Here is a 26,082-nt window from a genome sequence, read left to right as displayed (position 1 = left end):
GCTATATATAGGGTGTTAAAAGTGCACCAACTCTTCCTCACTGGCTATTTCATTAATTTGTTGAGAAGAATTTTTCCCTTCAATTTTGTAGCTAAATAATTCTTTGACACTTGAGGGCATATTGGACAATTCGTGGCATCTAAGGGGGACTCCCGGTCCAATCAACCTAATAAGGGAGGTTGATGATATTTTTTAAATCTAAGAGACGGTCTTTGACACCAACCCTTATTTTTATCACCAGTGGTCAAAGAGTGAAGGAATTTTGTTTGCTTTCTATTTCTAACCTTCTCTCATTGATGGGAAAATATGCAAGTTTAAAAGCATCTAATCATTTGAAACTAACGATTGGGGCCAATGTATTATCTCCTACGCCTAAATATTCATGAGATGGGGAATCTGCTGGTTTTCTCCTGACTCGTCTAAATATTAGTGGCAGTCACGCTCTATTTGAGCATATTTGCCGAGCATATGTAATAATGAGTAAGTGGGGCCCTTAGCAATACTTAAAGTTCCTCCTTTGTAAAGATGCATCAAGGGTAAAAGTTGAAATGAGTTACAAGATTCTTTGTCAACTTCAATAAGAGTTTTTTTTACAGATATTTAATGAACAAAGTTTTTTTTTTAAAACTTTAATTACAATAACATGTTAAAACGCTCAAAATTTTATTAAATGATATACCTCAAAATACCCAAAAGCACATTCATTTTCCACTTCTACCACACCCTTCTCTAATCATTTCCACTTCCATCGTCCCTGCCCCCACGCTCATGAACACTGATTATTTGCGCAAGAAATTTTTTTCTGCTCTATCCTACGAACTGATATTAACCACAAAGGGCAACAATCATCTTCTTCGGAAAACAATGATTGATTTGAAGACCTGATGGACTTTGATTACTAATTATTCAATCACTATATATTTTGGTTTATTAGTTCAATTCATTCGATAGCATGACTTTTGTATTATTCAATGACCCAGTATATCCAAAAGAATTGTCGGTTATCCCCCTGAAAAGGAAAAACCTCGAACAATATTGTATGGCGACAATGTAGCTTATATAGCTCAATTAATGGGAGGATATATTAAGGAGATATGACAAAATATGTTTCATCAAAATTTTTCTTTACTCATGATTTGCAAAAGAATTGTGAGATTGATATGCAATAAATTAATCTGATCAAGTGATAATTTGGCACATTTATTTATCAAGGTATTACCAATTGCAATATTTGAGAAATTGGTGAAAACTATTGAAATACATCAGTTAAAAGATCTTAAATAATGTTTGAATCAGGGGAAGAAATTAATACATAAGAATAGTGAACTCTTTTGCTTTCATTAGAATTTCTTCGCTAATTTTTTCCCTATTAAGGTTTTAACGAGCCATATTCTTTGTGTAGTGGACATCCAAGGAGAGGTGTTATGAAAATAACTAAAGGAATTAATGTAGATGTCCACTTGATTCTCCTAGAATATTGATACACGTATAGTTCACATACTTTACACGTGATTATATTAATCCAAATGTAACAACTCTTAGATATGTATACACACACATACATAATACATACACGTATATATATGTATAGTGTAATTTGATTGTTTGGCTTATGATACAATATTTTCTATTTTCAATTTTTTAATCAATTGTTGTTGCAAATCTATCTAGGACTCTTTCATAAAACCTTAGGAGAGAAGGAAAATCTTACCAAGAGTAAAATGTGATGTAAAGGCGTATTCGTGCAATTGTGATGTCATCCATATCTGGGAGTACGTTATGTCCCTCTAATGTTAGTTATTGTTATTGGCATATTGCAATAGTTATAAGCACATCTAAACTTGTAACATGTTTCACAAGCCTTCTATTCAGAAAGTCGTGAGTTTTCTTCTTTCTTATGATATTTGCTATTGAGAGTTGTTGGCATATTAAATTAAGATTAAAAAATAAAAATTTTCATGTTATTATTTAGTAGTAGTATTTTAGTCAAGTCAGATTTTAAATATTTTTATTGGAGTCAAATTATAGTTGTTTTAATATTTAAGAACTAATACTGTGTTATGTAATTTATTGTGATTGCCAAGACTTATTTACCAAGTCATCTAAGCTATGTAGATTTCTTATTATAGTCATAAGTTGAGAACGGTGAGGAGTGAAAGTTCGATAGATTTTTATTCCTCTTCTCTTACACATATTTTCATGTATATATATGTTGCTTCTCCATATATATTGATTTTATGAAATTTATCTCCTATAATTTTTTGATGAAATTTTGGACTCTACATCTGGTATCAGAGCCATAGGTTCGAAAAATTGATTCTGAGGTTTCTACAAACATTGAAGAATTGTCCAACTATGAGATTAATCTTGGATAGTTTCCACTGTCAAAACTAGCACTTACATAAGAAGTAATGGACTTGATTGAATTAGACAATAAAGTTGGTCCTAAAGCATCTAGTCGATGAAAATTTGATCATAAGTTTGATCCGAAAATTATTATAAAGACAGATATTGAAGAAAAATCATGTTGTTAAATTGTGATTATTACAATCGTAGAATGATGAGTTATCAATGGATTAACATCAAATTATACGACAAAAATAGTCTATCTAGAAGTATGTATTATTTTAACGAGAAAAGTTTTTGAAGTTGAAGTAGAAAGTGATGCTGCTAGAATTTGCAAGGAAGATTATTATTCATGATCGTGTTAAAGAGTGCCTAATTTAAGAGAACCAATATTAGCATATATATTAATTAAGTTTACAAAATAAAGTTTCTATGTTATTATTCAGTAGTAATATTTTAGTCAATTCAAGTTTTTAATAAATAGGTTTATTGGAGTCAAATTATTGTAGCTTTATTATTTAGGAACTAATATCGTGTTAGGTAATTTATTGTAATTGTTAAGTTTTGTTTATCAAGTCATCTAGTTTACAAATAGAGAGTTTTATTATTGTTATTTGTTGAGAAGAGTGAGGAGTGAAAGTTTGATAGATTTGTTCTTACAATATTACTGATATTATATTCTTAATTTATTCCTCTACTCCCATACATATTTTTATATGAGTAAATTATTTTTCCATATATATCAATTTTATGAAATTTATCTCTTATAACTTTTTGTTGGAATTTTTGGGTTCTACAAAGGAAACACATTCAATATCAGAAAATGACTTGAAGGAGGCAAGTCAAGTTTGGGCTAAAGGATCCAGGGCATTTGTCTAAGATTCGAATCGTCATAGTGGAGAGGTATTGCATATGACAATGTCACAAGTAGTGAGAATAAATCCTTAAGAATGGTGTTAATCACGTCTCAAAATCATTTATTCAACCCGTAATTGCTTTTTGTACTTGTCAGTAATGCGTGTAGCATTGACGGCAACAATAATATACAACCAACTATAGTGAATGTATGCAACTAGGAAATTTTCAAACACTAATGCGGTAATCAATTTGCTCTTGGCTTTGCCTGGTGCTAACTATTGAAAATACTACACGGTGGGATATGAATTCAGAGGAAAGAATTACTGTAGCACTTTTTGTGATATGATGTATGTGAGATAAAAAGGTGATTGAGAATATAAAAAATTAGGTTGGGAAAGGTGTTTGTGATGCAAGCGAAATATTATTTGGAATAATTTTGATATCCAAACACTCATTTGAAATAATATTCTACACCTGCTGCCAATTCGGTAGTAGATTAAGACTAAACAAAGAAATTTTTACTTAATTATTACCCCATGGCTTATTATTACATTAAGCCGGCCTTTCTGCAGTGGGATACTTAGGGTCCTAGCATATACTATGCAAGTATGCAATTAGCGCCAGCGACATGAGGTGTTTTAAGGGGTTTTCCAAAAAAAATAACTGAAGCCTATAAATTTGGATGTGAAATTGAAAAAATAATTGCAAAATATGTTTACGAAAAACAGTGGAATCCAAGCAAGTGGTACTGGTTTGGAGTCTTCGGACACAAAGTTGCTCATTTTTGGTATATAGCCAGTTTTCTGTTTTATGGGACTGTTCACTAAGACTTGGTAAAAGAGACAGAAATATTTTAAATTCCAAGAAAGAGAAATTAAGCAAAATACAAAATATTTGGCGAAATTTGGGATTGTTCACTAAGGCGAATGGAGAATTCAAAATTTGGCAAAACAATGCGAATGTGACAAGATTTCAAGTGAAAAACTCAAACACCTTCGTGGTATCACAAGTGCGGAGCATGTTGAGCTTATTTCAAAGTTTGTCAAATTTTCAGTTTATAAAATTAAAGGGTATATCCCCTTTATTATGTACTCTTTGAATTTTTTTTTTTTAATAAATAGGTCGGATTTTATGTCTAACCCCCATCACTTTCACGCGCGTGATTTAAAAAAAATGATGAATTCAATTTTGTCAATTGTCTTGTTGAAAGTGAATGAAATTACATACCAAATTTGCTGTTAGTGAAAATTTTAGGGAAACAAAAAAAAAATGTGGGAAAAACAACAAAGTTACGTATAGCATGGCATGGAAGTATCTCCACCATGATCGAGGCCGACAAATACAAACGACATTGCTGCACAGGCACAAGGCTTCAACTGTCCTGTAGGAGAGTTGAAGCATCTCGAATTGAGATCCTTTAAACACCAAGACCAGCAGTAGAAACTGGACGTATGGTCAGTGGAGGCAATATTGTATATCTAAAATGATGCCATTATTATGGAAAGAGAATTTTATTAAAGATATTTTTCTATTATGAGTTTTTTTGTGTAGCGAAATTAATGAATTTATTTCTTATTCAAGTAGTGAATAATTTTGTGTTTTAATAGCTTTAAAATATTTGTATTATAGTAAAGATGTTTCAAAAATTAGTTGTTTAGCAATATCTTTAAAGGGAATGAGAATTTCTCAAAACATAGAAAGACAATGTAAAAAGAGTAAATTTTTTATACACTAATACTGTATATATTAACAGGTTTAGATGCATGTCATATATATAAAATTTGATATTTAAATTTAAATTCAGATGATGTGACATTCATTTAATCCCATCAGTGTATACACTAACAGTATAAGAAAGATTCATTTATATAAAAATATAAATATTTAATTGTTGTAAGACTATTCTTTAAATTTTATGAAGTCCACAAGAACAATTGCCTGCTCTCAACGTAGTGTGGCGCCGCCACTGACCATGACTTTAGTAGCTACATGTAACTATTGTGCTCAAGCATGATTGTTAACAAAGACTAGTGTCTAATCATCACTATCTAAGATAAATTGATAAATCATTATTATATCATATATGTGCACTTGGATAGGAGATTATTTGTTCAAATATATTTACTTACATTACCATTATAATTTTCAATACACTTTTTTATCTTTTCAATTATCTTTTTATCTCACATACATCACATCACAAAAAGTGCTACAGTAAAAATATCTCAAATAATTTACAATCCAAACACACTCGGCCATTTTTTTTAAACTTAATATTTCCTTTTTCTAATTTTACAGAAGCTTTTGTGCATTGAGACAAGGGGTCCAATAAGCTCGATGGGAGCACAGCCACCCCTGTTTTTCCACCCCTATCTTGGGAAGTTTTCTGAAATTTTTGTTTTGGTTTGTCGATTGAATAGGTGGGCAAAAAACAAAAAAGCAAACAAAAAAGAAAGAAAAAACAAGATGAGGGATTTGTTTGTATAATATTTTTCTCGAGTTCCAAGTTGTATACACATTAAATCAATACACATACTTTCTGCTTGAAGTCTATTAATGTGTGCCACACTCTGCATGTATGATTTTGGAAATGTGGAAATTCCACTTCTGGCGTCATTGAATATTCTTACAAGCGCGGCCAAGAGCCAACTACTCCTTTAATTTTTACCTTATTTAATTTCTCAACAACTTGTAGACACAGTCAAATTGAAATATCTTAACCTACTGTTGCTATAGTTGAAAATTATGTCCTTATCTTGGGAATGTGATTTTGGACTAACTGAATAGTGGAATAATGGTTCTTTCCAGTGTTTCTATAAATGTTTATGTCATAAAGACACACACACACACATATATATATAATGCTTTTCTCAGCAAATAGTGCTTAAGGATTTGATTGCTAAGACATCCAAATTATGACATCTATACAATGACCATAAATAAGTAGGGGAAGCATGCAATGACATTTGATGAACAAATTCCAATTAATTTCCATATCCAACAGCTATACATACCAATGGATATTTGAAGAGATAAGCACTTGAATTTTCAAGCTGGTGTTCATCATGTATTGCAAAATTGCATCTTCACAATGAAAAGCAGGTTGGTTGGTGTACAGTGTCAACACTCACAAAAAAGGTTGAAATGGTCCTACTAACCATTGAAAGTTGCCAAACAGATATGTTATTATGTATAACAAAAACTCACGAACTAAAAAATTGTAATACATATCTACTTCTTGTCTACGACATTCTTTCAACTAAATATGGTTATGTACATCAAATTGGTGTAAACATTCACTTCTTATCAATAATTTTTTTTTTTTGGACAATTGCACAATTCTCCACTTCTGCTCACCGTTTACTGACCAAGAATTCGAAAAATTTGTTAATGACATTTTAGACTTGAAAAGCAAGAGGCATTTAAACTTCACAAAAGAATTTCTTTATGAAATGTTACAGTCCATAATTTTGTCTTAGTGGAAGGCTGCGATGACTTGGCTATCTCATCAGTGTCAAGAAAGGGAAAAATTGTCAATTTGGTCTCTCACGTTTTTAGAAAAAACTTTTTTAGTCTATCACATTTAAAATCAGCCAAAATAGTCTCTCAAATATAAAAATTTTGCCTCTTTGGTTCCAAAGCTCATTTTTTGCTTAGTTTTCTGGCAAAAAAAAAAAAAAGAAAGCGTGCCTACTTCATGTGCCTATAATTGCCAAGGTAAAATGAAACTTTCAATTTCCATTTTGGTTGTAGGTGCAATCAGTCTGCTCTTAAGAGTATGACAGAAAGAAATAATAGAAAAAGAACTTCAATATAAAGGCTTTTATCGGTGTGCAAACTGATTGTATACCACCACTAAGAAATAGTACCATAATAGGCGATATTCATCAGACCAAGTACACTCCGTTGAGTAGAAGCTTCCACAGTCGATTGTCCAAAATGAGAATCCTAAATTGCATAAATAATAAGTCTTGTGTATAAAGAGTTTGATGGATGAAAATTTAGAGAAATGGGAGGTTTTTCTTTTTAAGGAGGGAAATGAATTTTGTTCTCATTTTGGCCTTGAAATTATGTGCATGCGAAGAAACATGCGTCTTGTGGCCAGAAAGCTGAGCAAAAATGAGTTTTGACTATTATTTCTTACTTAATTGGTTTGCTCTCTAAATTTAAAGTAATGGAATAATCACGGGTTCCAACATAATTATGAGTTATGCATAAATAACGTGGTGCTTTGTTTCTATTTTCATTTGCATTTTTTGCTTAGAATGTTCCTCTTTAATTTGATGACGCAAATTGTATAACATGCGCGCAGCAATCGTCCAAAGGCTTTTCAAAGAGCATAGTAGATGAACATGTATAGAGGTGGCAAAATGGGCGGGATGGGCGGGATTTGCTTGGGTTTGTGATGGAACCGAGTCATATGGGTTTGGGCCCAACCTTATCCATATGTGTTTTGGGACTAACTTGGGCGGGATCACTTTGGGATGGGTTTAGATTGATCCCGCCCAATACCCAAATCTATTTTCTACATATTTTTTTCCTTTAATTCATTTTTATTTTTTATATAATTTTAATATTTTTGATTTATTAAATTTTTTTTAGTTTTATTACATAAACATGCAAGTGCTTTATACTCAGGATTCCCATAAAAAATTGGATTAACAAATAAAGAAAAAAATAGATATACAGTCATATTCCAACATATATCAAGATGACCAAGGTACTTAAGGTGTTGAATATTTATCCTCATCATTGTCCAAAGATGACAGGTCTAAATTGACTGAAATGTTGAAAATTCTTGTGGATAATGACTAGGACAACTACTAGATTATATTCTCTAGTATGACTATAAAAATTGTTAAAGATAATTTTTTAATCTAAGACTCCGTTTGGATTGGCTATTTTTTCAAAAAATAAGTTTTTCAAATACAATGTTACAGTAATATACAATAACTCAAAAAACATCCCATCCATATTAGTATATCAAATATTTCAAAAAAATTTTATAGTAAAAATTTTTCATAAACACTGCTATAATAAAATATTTCAAAAATACCCCCCAAAAATAGCTAAACCAAACAGAGCCCTTGTTATTTGAGCCCAATGGGTACCCAAGTATTTCCCAAGTATTCCCATCAATTAATGGGTACAATTGGGATTTGTCCCATTTTAAACCCAATATCAAAATTCAATACCCATCCCGCCCAAAGTCCCCATGGGCATGGGTAACCCATTGGGACTTGGGACAAATTGCCACCTCTAAACATGTATTCTTCAGGCTTCAAAGTCACTGATCTCATCTAATCCACATTTGTTGATTTACAATGGCATGACATTTCAAAAGGTAACTAAAGCCAATCTAGCACTTACATAAGCTTGCGGTAAGTTTTTCTTTTTCTTTTTTTATTAATGCTATCATGCATGATATTCATTTAATTTCTTTTTCTTTTTTATTTAAATGCAGTGGTACAATAATTGTGATTGGGCATTTTAATATAAAAATTTATGGGTGTTAATGAATGTTTAATAAATATCCAATAGAAAAAAACTTATACACAAGCATGTGTGTCACACCAACATTGCTGTTACGTTGAGCACACCATAGTAGAAATGATTGAGATCACCAAGTGGGGAGTAATTCCAAGAATGCTAATTAGGTGTGATATCTTGCAATTTATTGCTCTTTGCTTTTTTGTTTTTTTTAACCAAAATGTCATTTATATTTGTATTAATAAAAATGTGCCTATGCAAGCATTAACAGTTATAGAGTAGAGCAACTACCCTGAATGAACTCTCTGCCTTACTTCTAAGCCACAGGGTGAATCTAATTCCCACTTTACATCAGTGATGATGAGCTTTGTAGCAAATTTTGCCAATTAATAACCAACACTGTTCAACTTCTTTGGACAATTTATTGCTATTGTTTCTATAGTACTTCAACAAATTAATAGCATTAATAATAAGGATTAATCTTTTATACACTGACGTTTGGATTACTATTTTCAGGGAGTTTTTATAGAAAAATGTACTATAATGATTTGATATATGTGAGGTAAAAAGACAATAACGAAATGTGTTTACGTAAAATTTTTTCTACATAAATTCACAATCCAAACAAGGCCACACGTGCATAACAAATCATTTAAATTTAAATTTCAAATTTCAAATTTTGCTCATGTGTCGTTTATTCAATTGTGATAGTGTATACGTTCTCAGTATATATAAGATTTGATCAAAACTTGGGTAGACCCGATTTTTAAAGATCCAATGACGCAAATTGTGCTACACCACTTAGTAATATAATGTGGCATAATTTGGACTATTAAATTTTTTAAAATTGGGTCTACACAAGTATGAGCCATAAGCACCAACTCCCTTTAGTGGAATTGGCCACACCTTTAATGTGGGGTGAAAGGTCAAGGATTCGACCTTTGTCTCCCATAAAAAAGTTGCCACTTAATGTGGCTTTGTTTAAGATTCATGTGGGTGCAGTACCCACATGGTCCGATGGTGGTTTAGTCCCTATCGGTTCCCGTGACCCTGTCGGGTCACCCTCCACAATAGGTTAGATTAGGATTAGGAGTAGGTGTAAATGTAGATGATGACAAGTAATAAAAAAAAAAGTGTAAGTCATAAGATTTACTCTAATACTAATGTCCAGAACCAAAATATATACATATATATTTCAAAATTCACCTTGCATTATACTATTAGTTTCCTCTCGTGCACCACGTGAGAACATTTGCATTGCCGCCTCTTTCTTCTTCTTCTCTACACCTTCAACCAGTTTTTTTTTTTCCCAGTCAAATTCAACCATTACTGGACAGCAGAAATTTATTAAATAAAAATACAAAACGACACGTTAGGCTCGTACCACCGATTCTTTGTTTGGACATAACAAAACATTTCAACGAACTCTTATTTATTTCTGCTTCCCTCAGCTGAAAAAGAAAGAAAGAAAGAAAGAGAGCTGAGAGGAAAGAACTGACTCACCAAACAACAATGGCTTCGCTCAACTCTTCATCCGTGAGCTTCTTGAATTCTCCTTCACTGCCAAACAAGCCCTTATTAACTACTAATTCTTCTCTTAATCAGCTTTCTTTTCCTAAATCCAGTTCGTTAATTAATTCCAATGATTCCTTAACTTTATTCCATGTCCGATCAAGCCGAGCTTCGTCTTCGAGAAGTCCTAAAGCCTTGGTAAGTGAAAACGACGTCGCATCTCCAAATTATTCATCAGCTTCTTTTTGTTTTGTTTTGTTTATGCTGTTGCTTTTCTTATTTCTTTTTTTTTTTTGCACTTTTCAAGTTCTTTTATTATATTATCTGCAAATTGATAAAAAAATTTTTAAAGGTTGTGGCGGCGGCGGCGAACAAATCAGAGCCGTTGAAGATAATGATTTCCGGAGCTCCGGCTTCTGGTAAAGGAACACAATGTGAGCTCATTAAAAAAAAGGTAAATTTTTTTTTTCAGTTAGCAATTGAATTTTTATGCGTTGTAAAACTTTTTGGGATTTTATTAGGGTTTATCGTTGATATAATTGAACTTTTTCTTGTGGTTGATGTTTAAGAAGAAGGAAGAATAGTTGGAAATTATTTTTGTGTTTATTAGATTTAAGTATTTCAAGTGACAATGAGGTTCAAAATTAAATTGGAATAATAATGGTAACGTAATCATCTTTGTTATGATTTATAAATAGGATTGACTAAGGGAATTGTTATTGATAATATGATACATCTGTTAATGGATTCCTATGGACTATTTTGCTCATGTATAGTAATAAAAATAACCCTTTTGTGGAATGTGCTCAAATCTGTCACCATGCTTGACTGTATTTCTATTTTTAATCTCATGGCAGTTTTACTCTTCTGCAAATTTTGCTTATGTTCTGAAAGTAAACTGATTAGAAAACCGCAATCATGAATTACAGAATATTGTTTTTGGTGTTTGGTTTGGCCTAAAAACAAACAATGATGTTAGGAGAATGATGAAAACTTGCTAAATGATGTGTAAATGCCATTCAAGATGGCTATTCTTTTGGAATAGTAAACTGTAAATTTGAAAAAAATCTGTAATTTGATGTTGCATAAATTTCGGAGGCAGCGATTAATGTCAGTCAAAAAAATGTCTGACAAGGAACATGAAATTAGAACAACTTGTGAAGGAAAAAATCACTGTATTATGACATCAATATGGTTCTGATAAATTGCGTTAATCAGCCTTTATGTTATTGGTTTTCTGCCTTTTAAATTCTTTTTGGGCATCGACTTTACTGTTCTGTCATTTCTTTGTGAACCACACAATTTAAACTCATCTCATTTTAGATTACTGCGTGAACAAAAACAGATTGAACGAAGTCATCCTCATTTGTGCAGTATGATTTGGTGCACGTTGCAGCTGGAGATCTGTTGAGGGCTGAAATTGCTTCTGGAAGTGACAATGGAAAGCGAGCAAAGGAATACATGGATATAGGACAGTTGGTCCCAGATGAAATAGTTGTCATGGTATGTTTTCTTGTAGAACATGCAATTTCTTTTGTTGTTTTGGGAGATCAAATCCTGGACTTTCATTCATTTCAGATGGTTAAAGAGCGGTTGATGCAACCTGATTCTCAAGATAAAGGTTGGCTTTTGGATGGATATCCTCGGAGCTTATCACAAGCAACTAAACTTCAAGGATATGGTTTCCACCCAGAGCTCTTCATTCTCCTTGAAGTGAGGTTTCACAGTTTCCTCTAATACTTAATGAGCAGTTAATCTCATTTTCATTTAGAAGGTAGTATGTGATCATGAATATCATCCTAGGGCCAGTATGAAGTCAGACAATTGGATCTCAATAATTAATGTGGATTTCAAAATTGTCTCCTCTTCTACAAGGAGTTTCATGGCAGAAAACCATAAATTACATTTATGCTGTCTTTTTTTTTGGGCTCAAATTATGCACACGAGGCAGAAATTTTACAGGGAACAAGTATATATGGCCAGCACTGGAGGTCGAGGATTGGCTGGGTACTGAAAGAATACTTGTTTACATAGGCACAGTTATCTTGGCTTTTCGGTTTGTCTGCACCTACTGCTTTTGTGTGTCTGGTGGGTGGGCTAGTATCTAAAACATCAGATACGTGCATTCTAGCAGTTTTTCTTGTCCTTGCTTCGGTCCAACCATATTTCATAAGGAAGACAAATAGTTGATGTGGGCATGGCAAATTGTGTTGTTAACAGGTCCCTGAGGAGATCCTAGTTGAGAGGGTTGTTGGCCGGAGGTTAGATCCAGTTACTGGTAAGATATACCATTTAAAGTATTCTCCCCCAGAGACAGAAGAAATTGCTGCAAGGCTTACTCAACGATTTGATGACACAGAAGAAAAGGCATGTTAAGATCACTCTCACCAGTCTCTTGTTGAAAAAAGGAATAATCTTGATTGTATAATCTTCTATGTAACCTGGTTGATAGTTATTTGATGAACTTGTTTATGCAAATCATTACCTTATTCATTGTCACAACATATCTTTCTTGGTAGGTTAAACTCCGATTGCACACTCATCATCAGAATGTGGCATCAGTGCTTGCGATGTTTGAAGATACTATCATCAAGGTACATGACGTTTACCTTCTGTTTGTTGTGCTGCATATCTTGTGAATGTCCCTCAAACTTTGGGTGGATATTTGATGCTGAAAACTTACCAATCTGTACCTGAAAATATCATACAAAACGCATGTAATACATGTGGATTTTCATAGGATTACATGATTTTTGCAAATATCCTCTGTTTTCTTTGTATTTTTGTGCTGGAGGTATTTTTTTTCTAAGTTTTGTATCCTTTGATTTTTATTTTTTGGGTCATAGTTAAAGCCTTAATTTTCATGAAATGTTGGTTCTTATGAAGGCTACCCGGAGAAAATTGAATTAGATAAATGATAAGCACGTCATAGCAAAAATTGTCTTCATCATACTAGTTTGCATAAATTTGCCATTATTAGTACATTTACGACTTCAAAGTTGAACTAAGGCACTAGACAGAATTCCAAGCACTTATTGTGGTTACTAGAAAAAAGTTAAATGCACTTGCTGCCATAGATATGAACAGGTAATAACTATCTATTTTGCTATCAGAGTCTAGTGAGAAAGCCAGCAAGAATTCTTATCTCTCCCTCTCCAACTCAATAAACTAGACCGTTCCTCTTTAGGATAAAAAAGGGGCTGGACTGTATTTGCCTATTTTGAAATTCTTATCTCCTACTTTCATGGACATTGTTGATAACAAAACAAAATAAGATGCATAAATCCAATTAAGAAGCACGTAACTGCTCTAAGAAGCAAAAATATGAGTAGCATTTGAAGAATCTTTTTCCTTTTTGGTTATGGTTGCTGAATACAAAACCAAAAATTGTTTAATAGCTTATTCTAGCTTAGTCAAACGCATCAATAGAAAGTCAAGAGGAAAGATTATGTACAAGAAGAAAAGAAAGACGATTTACTTGTTGGTACTTTCGGAATGAAAATTGATAGGTCTCCTCTGATAAGGACATTATCCCCTCTTGACCAATTAGGAGTGATAGGGTTTGAATTAATGAGGTCTTATGTGTCAAACCTCCATCTTTGTACCTAAATTCTTGTTATGTAGCTATTTTAGAAAAGATTCTTTTTGATTGTGAGGATAGACACGACTTAATATTCCCTTGGAGCATTGTTCAACAAGCTGCTAGAATTTTTTTCATGGAATGTCAAAAACCCTTGTGCATTGACATGCTAACCATACTAATATTCTTTTGTTTAAGTAATGTTGAAGTTGAGGTAGTCCTGTGAATTTTTATTTGCTTCAAGGGCAAACCTGCAATCTCAATTAGCTAGTGTAGGTGGTCCTATGAAATTTTATTTGCTTCAGGAAAGACCACTAACCTCAGTGAGCAACTAATTATTACTGAAGATTAAAAAACGTCTTTATCTTAGTTACACCTTAGCTATTGGTATAGGATGTATAAGGTTAGTGGATATCTCTAAGATGCTCTTTATTGGGTAGAAAATAATGCTTGGAGTTTTTGCAACATAAAGGTGGTCTGGGGTTCTGCTGGTACAAACCAAATATACTTAGAATCCACTACAAAATTTCTGAGGTGGGGTAAAAAGAGTAGAGGACTTATTCTAGTACGAGATTTTTGGTGTTTTTGAAGATTTATTAAACTGACAATAATTGATTTTGTTATCATCTTTAACATGTTTTATATGCATCCCCTATATAACTTTTTCATTGTCAAGTAAGGGTTTACTTAACCTGACATGTGCTAGTTTATTTGAACTGGCTATATAGTATATATGCATATTCAACCCTAATTGTCTAGGATTGGAGGAATAGAAGATAAATGGTGTAAAAGTGTAACTAAATGAGAAGTTACCAAATTTCATACTGGATGAAACTTATCTAAATTTAACGCAGTAAAAGAACAGACTATTTATATGTGAGAGTATACCAGTTAATCCTTGAGGTCCTCTTCTGATGTTGCAGTAGTGAGCTTAAGAGAATCTGCAATGCATTGATTCTAACTCTGAGTTATGCTTCTAATGAGTCAAATTCTGTTTTAGTGCAGTTATAAATATTTTGCATGATGAACCAAATTTGTTGAGTTGTTCCATCAGTGGATATTAAACGCTTGTTGAACTCTTGGTATTAACATTTTAACTCAAATGCTGAATGACCATTTTAGCATGTAATGAACTGTTCCATTTTATCCTATGTGGGCTTCCCATGGCAGATAAAAGTTATGCAATGCCTTGTTCATAGTGTGATTTTGCTATTTGTTTTTAATTATAATGGAAGCTTAAGCTGACCTTTTATTTATTGACAATTTTGTTGCCTGAAAATCTTGCAATAATTATGAGGCCAGATCTAACATGATGGGCAACCTGTGCAGCATTGCAAGAAAAATGAATTCCATGCGCTATTTGTTGCAAGAATGGCTTGTGGGGGAAGATATAATGGAAATAGAAGAGGCCTTTTACAACTTAAACCTGGTTTAGTAAACAGCCAGAAAGGTTCCATGTCCTATCTGTTGTAAGAGGGGTAGTTGGTGGAACATGTAAATTGAAAAAAGAACTGGCCATTCCTGATTTATAGCACAACCAAAAGATTTTCTTTTAGCTCAGTAACTCTTGTAATCATCTCTTTCTCGTGCCTTTCCAACTATTCCTTCATTTCCTCTCACGTCCACATGGTATGCATAATTCTTCATTTCTGATAGTCTACTTTTTATTCATACAAATAAAAAGAACTTTTCAGCAGATCAATTAGCGTAAATTCTTTGTTTATCCTCTCCCGCTGTTTGTCTTTTGTTCGTTATAGTTACTGATGTTGCTTTAAGTTTAATTGGAGAATCTTCTTGGCTGGGATTTGGTGGTAGGTGGATGGAAGTGTTTCCAAGGAGGCTGTATTTGCGCAGATAGATTCTGCATTAACAAAGCTGCTGGAGCAAAGGGCAGAAAAGATAGGATCTGCAATAGCTTAGAACAGTAAGTCCGGAAATGATTGAAATCATACAGAAGAAAGATTAGGATTTTGCTAGGTGAGAAAGCAGGAAATTTTTATGACAAGTACTTACAAGATTAATGGCTGATAGCTTGATGGATTCTTCCCTTGTATACTAGTGCAAATATACATGCGACAACCAAAGTTGTATGTACTATTGCAGTGTCCATTGTCCAAATTTATCTGCTACTGTTACTTTTGCGTTTTTGTGTTTTCTTCCCCCAGCCATCAACACTCTGCAAATTGTTGTATTATCTTCTGAAGAATAACTTTTGCTGTTGAATTGTCAGATTTCCGGTCATGGAATTGTTAATGACTATAACTAATTTGCCGTCGCAGTATTCTTTGGCATCTAATGGTCACATCATATTATTTTGGTAGCCTTCAGTATTATGAAATCCAAGTTTGCTTTGACCAAGGACAATAGCAGTTACATGTTTTTCTATTGCATTTACTTCATAAGCACTGTTGGTATAAATGGTCGTTTTCTTGTGTGAGGTCTTGATGTTTTGTAATGACGGCCAACGCTTGCAAATGATGTTCGAATGCAGTTGACCCGGTCGTTGTGCACCTATGCAAATTGTAATACCTCGGGTATCTATTTTGAGTGGTGTAAGAGGTCACACTTGGATAGTCTGATCTTTAAAGGCTCAATGGTTTAAATTGTGTCACATTATTTTATCATATAGTGTGGTATAATTTAGATTATCAAATCTTTGAAAATCAGATTTACTCGAGTCGAGACCGGTGTAAATTTACTACTTGTTTGTTGAAAGACAAATACTTGGATAGACTTGATATTCGATGACACCGTCAGTTTGTAGACTAAGTGGCTCAAAATTGGCTACATCATTAGCATGGACTAAGCATCCATATCCGACAATTCTGCTCTCTACTTCACTGGGTAAACTTTGTCTCACCCTTATATTACGTTATTTTCTTGCTGAAGGTGATATTGGAATTAATTCTTGGAAAATCATATATATGGGAACAAATCAAGTTTGTCTTGCATTTATATAGGGAGAATACAAAGCTAAAAGCTAATTGTCAATAATCTCTAGGGGGAGAGGGAGGCCGCCCGGGGGGTGGGGGGGCGGGGGAACAATCCCGGACCCGGGACATTGCAACGAAGATTTTCCCAGCTTTCCGTCTCTTCTCGTCTTCTTCTTCCAGAAATGGAAAAGGCAAAAAGGGAAAACCAAAAAAGTTAATTATTATTATTATTATTATTATTAATTTGAAAAGAAACAAAACTTTTACTACAATACCTTAAGATCTACAAACCTGAATTTTCGTTTTTACAAAAAAGAGCCAAGATTTTTCATGAATCCTAGATTTTCCACGCTGCTTTCTTGGTGCTCTTCAAAAGTTTCTTTGTGATAGAAGGCAACAGAAGAGGGCTAGGATAAATGCTCTTGCGGACATTATGGCACCGTCGGCCTTGGATTTGTTCGCCGGAATCATTTTCTACCTAAATACTCGTCGGAATGTTAATGGCAGGCATGCAGAGAGTTTTCTCGTATAATTAAACTATACTCTTTAGTAGAGTTAATGGTTTACTGATGAATTGGAAGTCTAAACCTTTTGGTTTTAGTTGTGAATTTTAGCGGTTGAACCATTCTATCCAGTGAATAGTCCACCAGGTAGGGTTAGACCTTTAACTGGACTAGATAAGGAGTTAACCAGTCAAATCCGTTAAACTTGTTGGTTCAATTGAAAATCCGTTTCGAATTTTCCATTGAACTTTCTTTTTTAATTGTGGGTCTTTTTTTTGAGACAAAGTATCTGTATGCTTTTGACAAAATTTGACCATTGGATCATCATTTAAATGTGGTCCGATGGTGATTTATATATTAATTATATATGTTTTTAAATACAATAATTAGTTTCTAAAAGTACTTCATTTATATTCTACATATATTAAAATTACTTTTTCTATTTATAAATATTATTTTAGTGACTCACTGGTGCAACTTGTCATCCGCAATTTTGATCCAGTGATGTAGTTGCTTTGTTAGGTTTAATAACTATGCTTTGAGTTGGGCACAGTTCTAGTTTCTAGATATTTAATTTGTACTGATGATGTGATAAAGTTTGCACCACTCAGTTTACAGGTGGAGCCGTAGACCCAAGGTTTATAAAATCGGGATCCTACGTATGATCGATTTTATTTTCACAGAATCGGATAGTAGGATCGTAAGATCCAAAAGCTCCTAATTGCAATTAAAGGCTGCAATTCTTTGATAAATTACAAATATACCACAAATATTTTCATTTACTTGCAAAATGGAGCTTCGTATTTCACAAATTTACAAAAAATTGTAGGATCGTACGATCCTACGATCCTACACGATCCTGCTACGATCCTACACGATCCTACATAGATTAATATGATTTGTGACTCTGAATACGATCCGGATCGCGATTTTGACAACTATGCATAGACCATGCCAACGTAAGTTTTTTGTCTTGGCAAAATATATATAGTTAAAGCAAAGTTGGATTTCATTTCAAGATTTTTTTTTTTTTTTTTTTTGCAGTAAGTGCCTCCAAACACCCATTGAAACACCTGAATTACATATAAATTACCATGTAAATGCACAAATTCATATTTATTACTTCATTGCTTTAAGAAACTTTTCAAAATTTAATTTCACTCTTATCAAAAAAATTAACAATTGAAACCTTAAAAATTAATTTCAATCTTTCCGACAAAATTAACACTTGAACCTATTTTAACCGAAGTACCTGTTAGCCAAATCCTTCATTTTTATTGCATCTAACTTGATGCATCAGTAACCGGTTCTTTCATATCTTACCTAAGCTAAGTTATAGTTCAAAATCACTTTCATTTAGACAACCACCTGCAAACAGTAAATAAAGGGTTTAAATTTTTTTTTTTATTTTTTTCTAGTAGAAGAGGGTAGGATTTAATAAGTGGAGAGAGAAAGAGAGAGAGAGGAGAGAATTTCAATCTAAAATCTGGGGGTCTTCATCGTTAATCAATAGATGAAAGGCCTAATTGTTGTATGTTATTGATTACCCAGTCAATGGAAGGTATCCATGTCAAATGTTGATAGTATCTCTGGAGCCGATTGATAAATAATTAGTTTACCTGTCCGGTTGTCTGTGGAACCGTTTAATCTAATACTTAAGCTTAACTACGATAAAGGGATTTTAGTTTTGGACAGCATTGTGACTTCAGTTACAGCCCTAAAGCAATAATAAATGATTGGCAGAAATTAGAAACAAAATGTTTGACAATATCTAAGCTGGTGATTCTTCTAAATTTAAAGCTATTGCCACGCCAAATTCCGCTTTGTTCATATCTTTCAGATATTAGTATTCAGTATTCACCACCCTTCAGCCACTTTACACAACTTTTTGTATACGTGGGCTGGCATAAAAATTCATCATCTATGTTACGTTGGTTGACACTTTCTTTTTCTTGAATATTCTTACCATTTCCCTCTTTTTATTTGGCTTCAAATAGTGATAGAATTGATGTGGCGGTTGAAAAGTTACAGCAACAGGTGATAGACTCTTCTCAATCTTTTGTACACAACCAGGTAAATGTAATACTCCATTCGTCCTAATTATTTTGTCATATTTCGGGAATCAAATCTTTTGAAAATAATGGTTTGATTGTAATGTTTGTATTTCTTTTTTTCATCTTACCTTCACAAATTCAATTGAATTTGAACGGTAACATATATATGATTAAAGGAAGTGACTATATTGAAAAAAGCTACTAAAAAGTGTTTTAACTTTTTCAACGTGACAAATATTTTGGAACATTCAAAATTGAAAAATACGGAACAATATGGAAAGCATGACAAGTATTTGTTTCTATTGGTAGTCGCGAGTTGACTTAGTAAACATACATCCTTGAAATTGCAATGAGAAGTTGACTGCATCTCTAGACAATCATTTCCCCAATCTTACTCTAAGACAAATACTGCTTTAACAATGTTGACTTTGTCTTCATTGTTGCAGAAGAAGAAAGTGAATGAGTACCTGGTCCTGAGTTCAACGCCAGGTTCAACGCCAACTCCCATTTCCTTTTCTCATCTTTTCGTCTTTGTATTTTTGATAATTAGATTCCTCCCATCAGCAACTTCATGTTCATGGTTATATCATAAGCCAATTGTAGAGCAAGTTGGTACCTTACATGTAAGGCTGAGGTATGCTAACAAAGTCATATCTCATTAGGCAAAATGACGCCAGGTTAATATCTAATTGGATAAATTACACTTTACCCCCTTATGGTATAGCTAATTTTCACAAAACCCTCTCTATAGTTTTAAAATCTATATATAACTCTTTCATAGTTTGGATTAAAGTGTTAAAATAATGGAAATTATCATACGTAACGGAACCTATGAAAATATCGAAATTACCCTTGTTTGAAAACTAAAATGGCTGAAGTGATCAAAATATATAAATATAATATGCATGACATTTTAATCCCGTATGGTTTTATATTTTATTATATAACCCTCTTATGGTTTAGTGTTTTACGATATAACACCTTTATGATTTTCAATATATATACATAAACCCCTGTGATTAATAAATAACTTTCAACCTTATATAGGAGTATTTTTGACATTTTAGCTAACTCCGTTGTGGATTGTAAATTTCGTCACTTTGACACTTTAATCCAAATTATGAGGGAGTTATATATAACTTTTGAAACTATATGGGGGTTATGTTAGAAAACAATAAACCATAGCGGTTAAAGTGTAATTTGCCCTATATAATTTCTCGAGAAAGAGACCCCTCTGTGGTTGTTGATTAAACGAAGCTTCCATTCAAAGTTAGTACAGTCCTCTATGGCTTTCCATTTGAATGACGCTTGCAGAATCTGCTCCTGAACTAGACCCGACCAAACTTTGAAAATCAGCAAGAGACAAAATTCAATGGGCTGGGATGCACATGGAAAAATAAAAGGAGAGACTTGGAAGTTTCGTAATTACACTGGTCTAACTCTAATACCTCATGTTAATAAACAAGTTGGTCAAGAAATCCATATGAAAGTAGGGTTCGAATTTGTACAACTTCAAAAAACAGAAAAAGCAAAAAGAAGAAAGGAAAAAGAGATTGCTGTGGAAAATTGTGCAATGTATTGACGTGTATAGTTAAGGCAAGGGAGCTACACAGAAGAGCCAGTAGAGGACCTTGACAGCCTTGGTGTTGCCAAACAAGCAGCTAAGGCTCTTTCTAAACTATTTACAATTTCTGTCATGGTTGGTCTATCCCGACCTTCTAGTCTTACACAATCTGCAGCAAGGTATCCCACATATGCCACTGCTTCTATCTCAAATGGTGTTGGAGGAGGCATTCTCTGATCCAAAACTCTGTGTATCTCATCTTGAACTATGTAGGGAACTACAAAATCAACCACATTTCTCGGTACATCATTCTTATTCTTGTGTATTGCCTTGCACCCTGATAACAGTTCTAGTAACACCACTCCAAAGCTGTAAACATCACTCTTAGTGGTTAATTGTTGCAGTCTGTAGTACTCGGGGTCCATGTAGCCAACCGTGCCAGCTGCGCTCATTGAGAGGTATGACACATCATCCGGGGGCCCCATTAGCGAGAGCCCGAAATCAGACACCTTGGCAGTCCACGTGGCGTCCAGCAATATGTTGGAGGACTTGATGTCCCTGTGTATGATTGGTGGCACTGCATACTCGTGGAGGTACTGAATTCCTCTAGCTGCATCAAGGGCTACCTTAATTCTTGCAGCCCATGACATTAGAGGGGAGTTTTCGAGTTTGTGGATATGGTCAAAGAGGGTGCCGTTGTCCAAGTACTCATAGACTAGAACCCTCTCATTACAATCTTCACTGTAACCTAACAGTCTGACTAAGTTCCTATGATTAAGCCGTGACAAAAATTCTAGCTCATGAAGGAATGCGTAGTCCTTGTCCTCTTGGCTACGCTTTGTACCACCAGCATGATGGTATGATGAGCACGATGAAATTTCAGCTCTCTTGATAGCTACTTCGAGGCCATCGTCTAGTGTTCCCATGTAGACTGAACCAAAGCTCCCAGTCCCAATCTTGTGCTTCTCTGAGAAATTATTTGTGGCCCTAAGCAGAACTTCTAAAGAAAACTCTTCCAAACGATTCCCATTTCCCAAACTAATCAAATGACTTAGCTTCTTTTCCAATGCTGGCGGTGCCTGTTGCTGGCTACTCTGAGGAGCTCTGGCAGGATCATCCATGGGACCTGAATCGTGGACCCGGGATGCTTTATTCTTGCAATGTTTGTAAAACAAGAAGCAGAGGACTATTAAAAATGACAAAGAACCAATGCAACCTACAACTAAGAAAGCTACCAATTTCTTGTTCCATTGACTACTACTTTTGGTATTCATTCTAGGTACTGGCAACAAGGGCGATGGCGATGATGGTGCCAATTCCGGTGCTGGATTTTTATCTGAAGAGAGAAATATGGAACAGGGTTGACAAATCACCTGCCCTTGACTGCAATAGCTACCATAATTAGGTAAAAGCTCACAAGGGCACTGTTTTCTACATGGACCCGGAATTACACTGTTGAAAACTGTGGATTTTGAATCCAAAATCTCATCATTGCCCCAACAAAACAAGGAATAGTTAGATGTTGCCACACCACAGAAAATATTTCCTTTTGCTTCTAAAGAAATAAATGATGTCTGCTGCAAATAAATAGGCAGATCAAAATTATTTTCTCCCCAGCAGGCCACTGTTCCATTTGGCCTCCTCAATGCACAACTGCGATTTTCAGCCAAAGCAAGAGATTTAAACTGACCTGAAGGTTTCACACCTGCCATATCTCCCCAGCATTCCAGAGTACCAGTCAAAGAAATGGCACAGGCATGTCGAAAACCAGCGGCAACAACAGTAAATATCCCAGCAGGAACATGATCAGTGACATTAGCAAAACTTCCTAAGCACTGAATTTTTCCTGATTTCAGCAGTCCACAAACAAAATTTTCTGCAACAGCAACACTAGAAGTGATCAAACTGTTGCGGGTGGAATTGAACTCCTTCCATTGCCAGCATTCGAGTCGCTTAGTCCTGCTAACAAGCCCACAAATGTGGGAATTCCCAGCATCAAGTTCTTCAAGAATTGGACCGCCATAAATCCTCTTATGGGCCATGTTGGTAACATTGCTTGAAAATCTCCAGCAGAACACGATTGAGGTAGAGGAAGAAGATGGCCTCAAAGCACAAAGGAAACCGTTTCCACCTACAATTGCAGAGAATGATGTTAAAGAAGGGCTGACTCGAATTGGGATTCCCTCAGGAAAGCTTGTACAGTTAAGGTGTGACTGTTGTTTAGATGAAGGAATTAATGCACAAACAAGCGTTTGATTACCAGCTTGAGATATTGATACAGTGGAAAGTGGACAAATGAATGGCAAAGAAGAAAGAAAGCAAAGAACTAAAGTGAAGAATGTTTGGTGAAAAATGGCCATAGAAATGATTTGGTTGAAGAAGGTTTTTTCATGGTGAGAAGAGCAAAGGCTAAAGAGAAGATGATGACTTGGTTTTGGTTTTGGTTCTTGTATTCTTTCTTGTATTTGATTTAGGTATGTAACGTTTTGGTTTTAAGGGCATTTGGGATGTGGATTTTGGAGAAAAAGAGAATGGATGAATGGAAAAACGCGGTTGAGGAGAGTTCGTTTTTTAGGACCAAAGACCAAGTCTTTTTGGAAAAGTTTGTAGTACCAAAAAATGGGTTCTGGTCTGGGAAAGATAGGAAGGGAGCCGTGTGGTCAAACATTGAAAAGCTCTTGTTGATGATTTAATCTGGAGTATCTGACCCGATTTTTAACTAATGGAATTTGGGAGGACAAACAAAGAGAGAGAGAGTTTCAAACGGCTGAGAGAGATAGCAAGCACAATAAAGTTGGCCAATAGCCTGGCCATCAGGTAGCTCCAGCGTTAAAAGTTCGATGTCAGGATCTAAACTTCAAAAGACTCATTTGGATAACTAATAAGTAATAATATTTTATTTACTTGTATCGTAAACAAATTTTTCATTTCACCTTTTATATTTCTAATAACCATTTTATCTTACATATATCATATCATAAAAATATTATAATAATTATTTTTAAATATTATTTCAAATAATCTCCTATCCAAACACACTTAGGATGCGTTTGATAAAACTGAAGTCTGAAATCTGAAATCTGAAGTTTGAATCAATTAAATTATTGAATTGTTAAGTATTAAATATAATATATTTGAGTACATATCACATTTAGTGATAAGTGAATAGCTTATCACTTATTTTGGGAGCAAGTTTTACCTAAAAAATTCAGTGCCACTTAATTAGTTCAAATGTTTAATTTTTTGTTATCAACAAGTTTGAATATGTTAAGATCTGAATCCATTAAATTTAACTGTTAAACTGGATTATCAAACAGGCTTTAGTAATATTTGGCAGTTATGAATTGCTACGTCGGATTTAAGAAAGAAGAGTGAAGGGCAAGCAATAGCAGAATTCAGTTTCTCGTTTTCATCTTCTCTCTGTTGTTCCTCACTGTCTATCTCTTTACAAGAATTAGTTACAAGGACTCTTCTGCAATTACAAAATTTAAGCAATTTAGGTTAGCTACTCAATGCCAGATCCTGACATTGAACTCCTGGCCTAAAGGTCAGGGGTAAGGGGTATAGAGAGGGAATAGGGAAAGGCTTTATATATTAAAAAAAAAAACCAATAAATGACGTTGACGTGAATAAAAAAATAGTTTGCCAATTTTGATCTTGGGCCAGACTCCGTTTATGCCCAAGCTTGATCGAATCTGAAGCCTTAATCGAGCACTGAGTATTTGGGCTACCATTATCAAGGCTCGACCTTTCTGCCTTAACTAGGGCTAGCCCAATTTTAAATGTTTTATGTTTTACCAATTACTATAAGTTTTAAGTCATATATTATTAAAAAAAATCTTTGATATTTTAAAATTGAGCATCATCTTTTAGTTTTTTGTTTTTTTCACTTAAACAATCTTAATTAATTTTAAAATTTTTAATTCAACATAAACACTTCCAAGCACATAAAAATTACAAAAAACTTTGGTTTTATCTAAGTAGAATAAGCTAGCTATTAATTAGCCCAACTTGCCATTACCCAAGGTCAGTTCATTATTGAATCCAACTCAGATTTTTAGTTCTAACGTAGTTCAGCTTTTTATAATTTTGGTGGGTCAAGTTCGGCTGGCTTTAAGTCCAAAAATAAAAAGGGTTCGGGCTGGCTTCGGCTCACTTTCCACTTTCCCTTTTATAATCTGAGGTATATTCAGATTCTCCTCTTTATTTTCTGAATATCTTAATATATTATCAGATTTCAAGGGGCTAAATTTTCAGGGAAAAGGGAAAGTGGGTTTCAGTTCCAAAGTCAAGGGTTTAGAGTCCAGCACTATTTCAAGGGATAAAAAAAGGGTCCAGCATCCATTGAATCTACAAAATAATCTGGGCGACAATTTGCAAGAGGGCCAAATATAGTTGGTTAACCTTCTTTTTTTTCGGTAACAATAATAACATTTGTATAACGTAATCTATCATATTTTATAAGGAAATGGAGGTTAAAAAGACTGTATAAGGGACTAACAAGTATACAATCCTGACTAGATCAAAGGAATGTTCTGACATTTCTTTTGAAATTTTTTCACTGAAGGTGGGGTTCGAACCTCTGATCAAATGCAGTTGGTTAATGATGATGAAAATAAGTGTATCGTAAATATCATCTGCAAAATGGCTCCCCTAAACTATCATTCACTTCAATTTTTTATCTTAAACTATCAATTTCAATACTTTAATATGTTCTACAACCAATATGTTACAATTTAATAAAGTTGTCCACAAAATAAATTAATATGAAAACCAATATAACAATGTACTTTGATCTAAGTGGTCAAAATCAAAATCCCCATGATATTTTATCTCGTGTTCTTTGTAACACGCTCTCACCTTTGCGGTCCCTAATTCTTTCTCCGATTGTTGCTTCCCAACTTTCCAATCCTTCATTGAGTCACACATTTTCACAAGCCATTGAAGTGGTTGTACATGCATAGTGGTATGTACAATGAAGTCGTTAAAGTCTTCTTGTTCTTGTATGAAGAAGAAGATCAATCAAAAGTGACAGAGACCAAGACATTGATGACGATCACTTCACCCAAGAGATTTCAAAGAAAGTCAAGAAAAGAAAGCAGTATTCAGAAACAGGCAAAATCTTCAATTACGGAGTGTGCTGAGATCATTTAGAGGTTCGTAGAATCTTCAATTAGTCAAAAGTAAAGGGTATACCCCTTTTATTATGTACTCTTCCAAAATTTTATAATAAATATGTTGG

At 34.0% G+C, this 26,082-nt stretch overlaps 2 protein-coding genes across 2 annotated transcripts; one reads left to right on the top strand and one right to left on the bottom strand.

The window, feature by feature from the left end:
• Window positions 1-10,064: 10,064 nt before the first annotated feature.
• Window positions 10,065-16,064, top strand: LOC113750179 (adenylate kinase, chloroplastic). Its single transcript, XM_027294137.1, has 7 exons — window positions 10,065-10,404; window positions 10,559-10,660; window positions 11,581-11,709; window positions 11,785-11,919; window positions 12,427-12,573; window positions 12,726-12,800; window positions 15,602-16,064. The coding sequence occupies exons 1-7, from the start codon at window positions 10,207-10,209 to the stop codon at window positions 15,704-15,706; spliced, it is 891 nt and encodes a 296-aa protein (XP_027149938.1). The 5' UTR covers window positions 10,065-10,206; the 3' UTR covers window positions 15,707-16,064.
• Window positions 16,065-20,736: 4,672 nt separating this feature from the next.
• On the bottom strand, window positions 20,737-23,286 carry LOC113748831 (serine/threonine-protein kinase-like protein CCR4). The gene has a single exon (XM_027292404.1). It carries the CDS (start codon window positions 23,198-23,200, stop codon window positions 20,882-20,884), a length of 2,319 nt encoding a protein of 772 aa, XP_027148205.1. The 5' UTR covers window positions 23,201-23,286; the 3' UTR covers window positions 20,737-20,881.
• Between the last annotated feature and the right edge of the window lie 2,796 nt (window positions 23,287-26,082).

Source organism: Coffea eugenioides, chromosome 10 (assembly GCF_003713205.1).
Source record: "Coffea eugenioides isolate CCC68of chromosome 10, Ceug_1.0, whole genome shotgun sequence".
In the NCBI taxonomy this organism is placed as follows: domain Eukaryota; kingdom Viridiplantae; phylum Streptophyta; class Magnoliopsida; order Gentianales; family Rubiaceae; genus Coffea; species Coffea eugenioides.
Note: the sequence above shows the minus strand (reverse complement) of the source record. Positions and strands in the feature narration are given on the sequence as shown.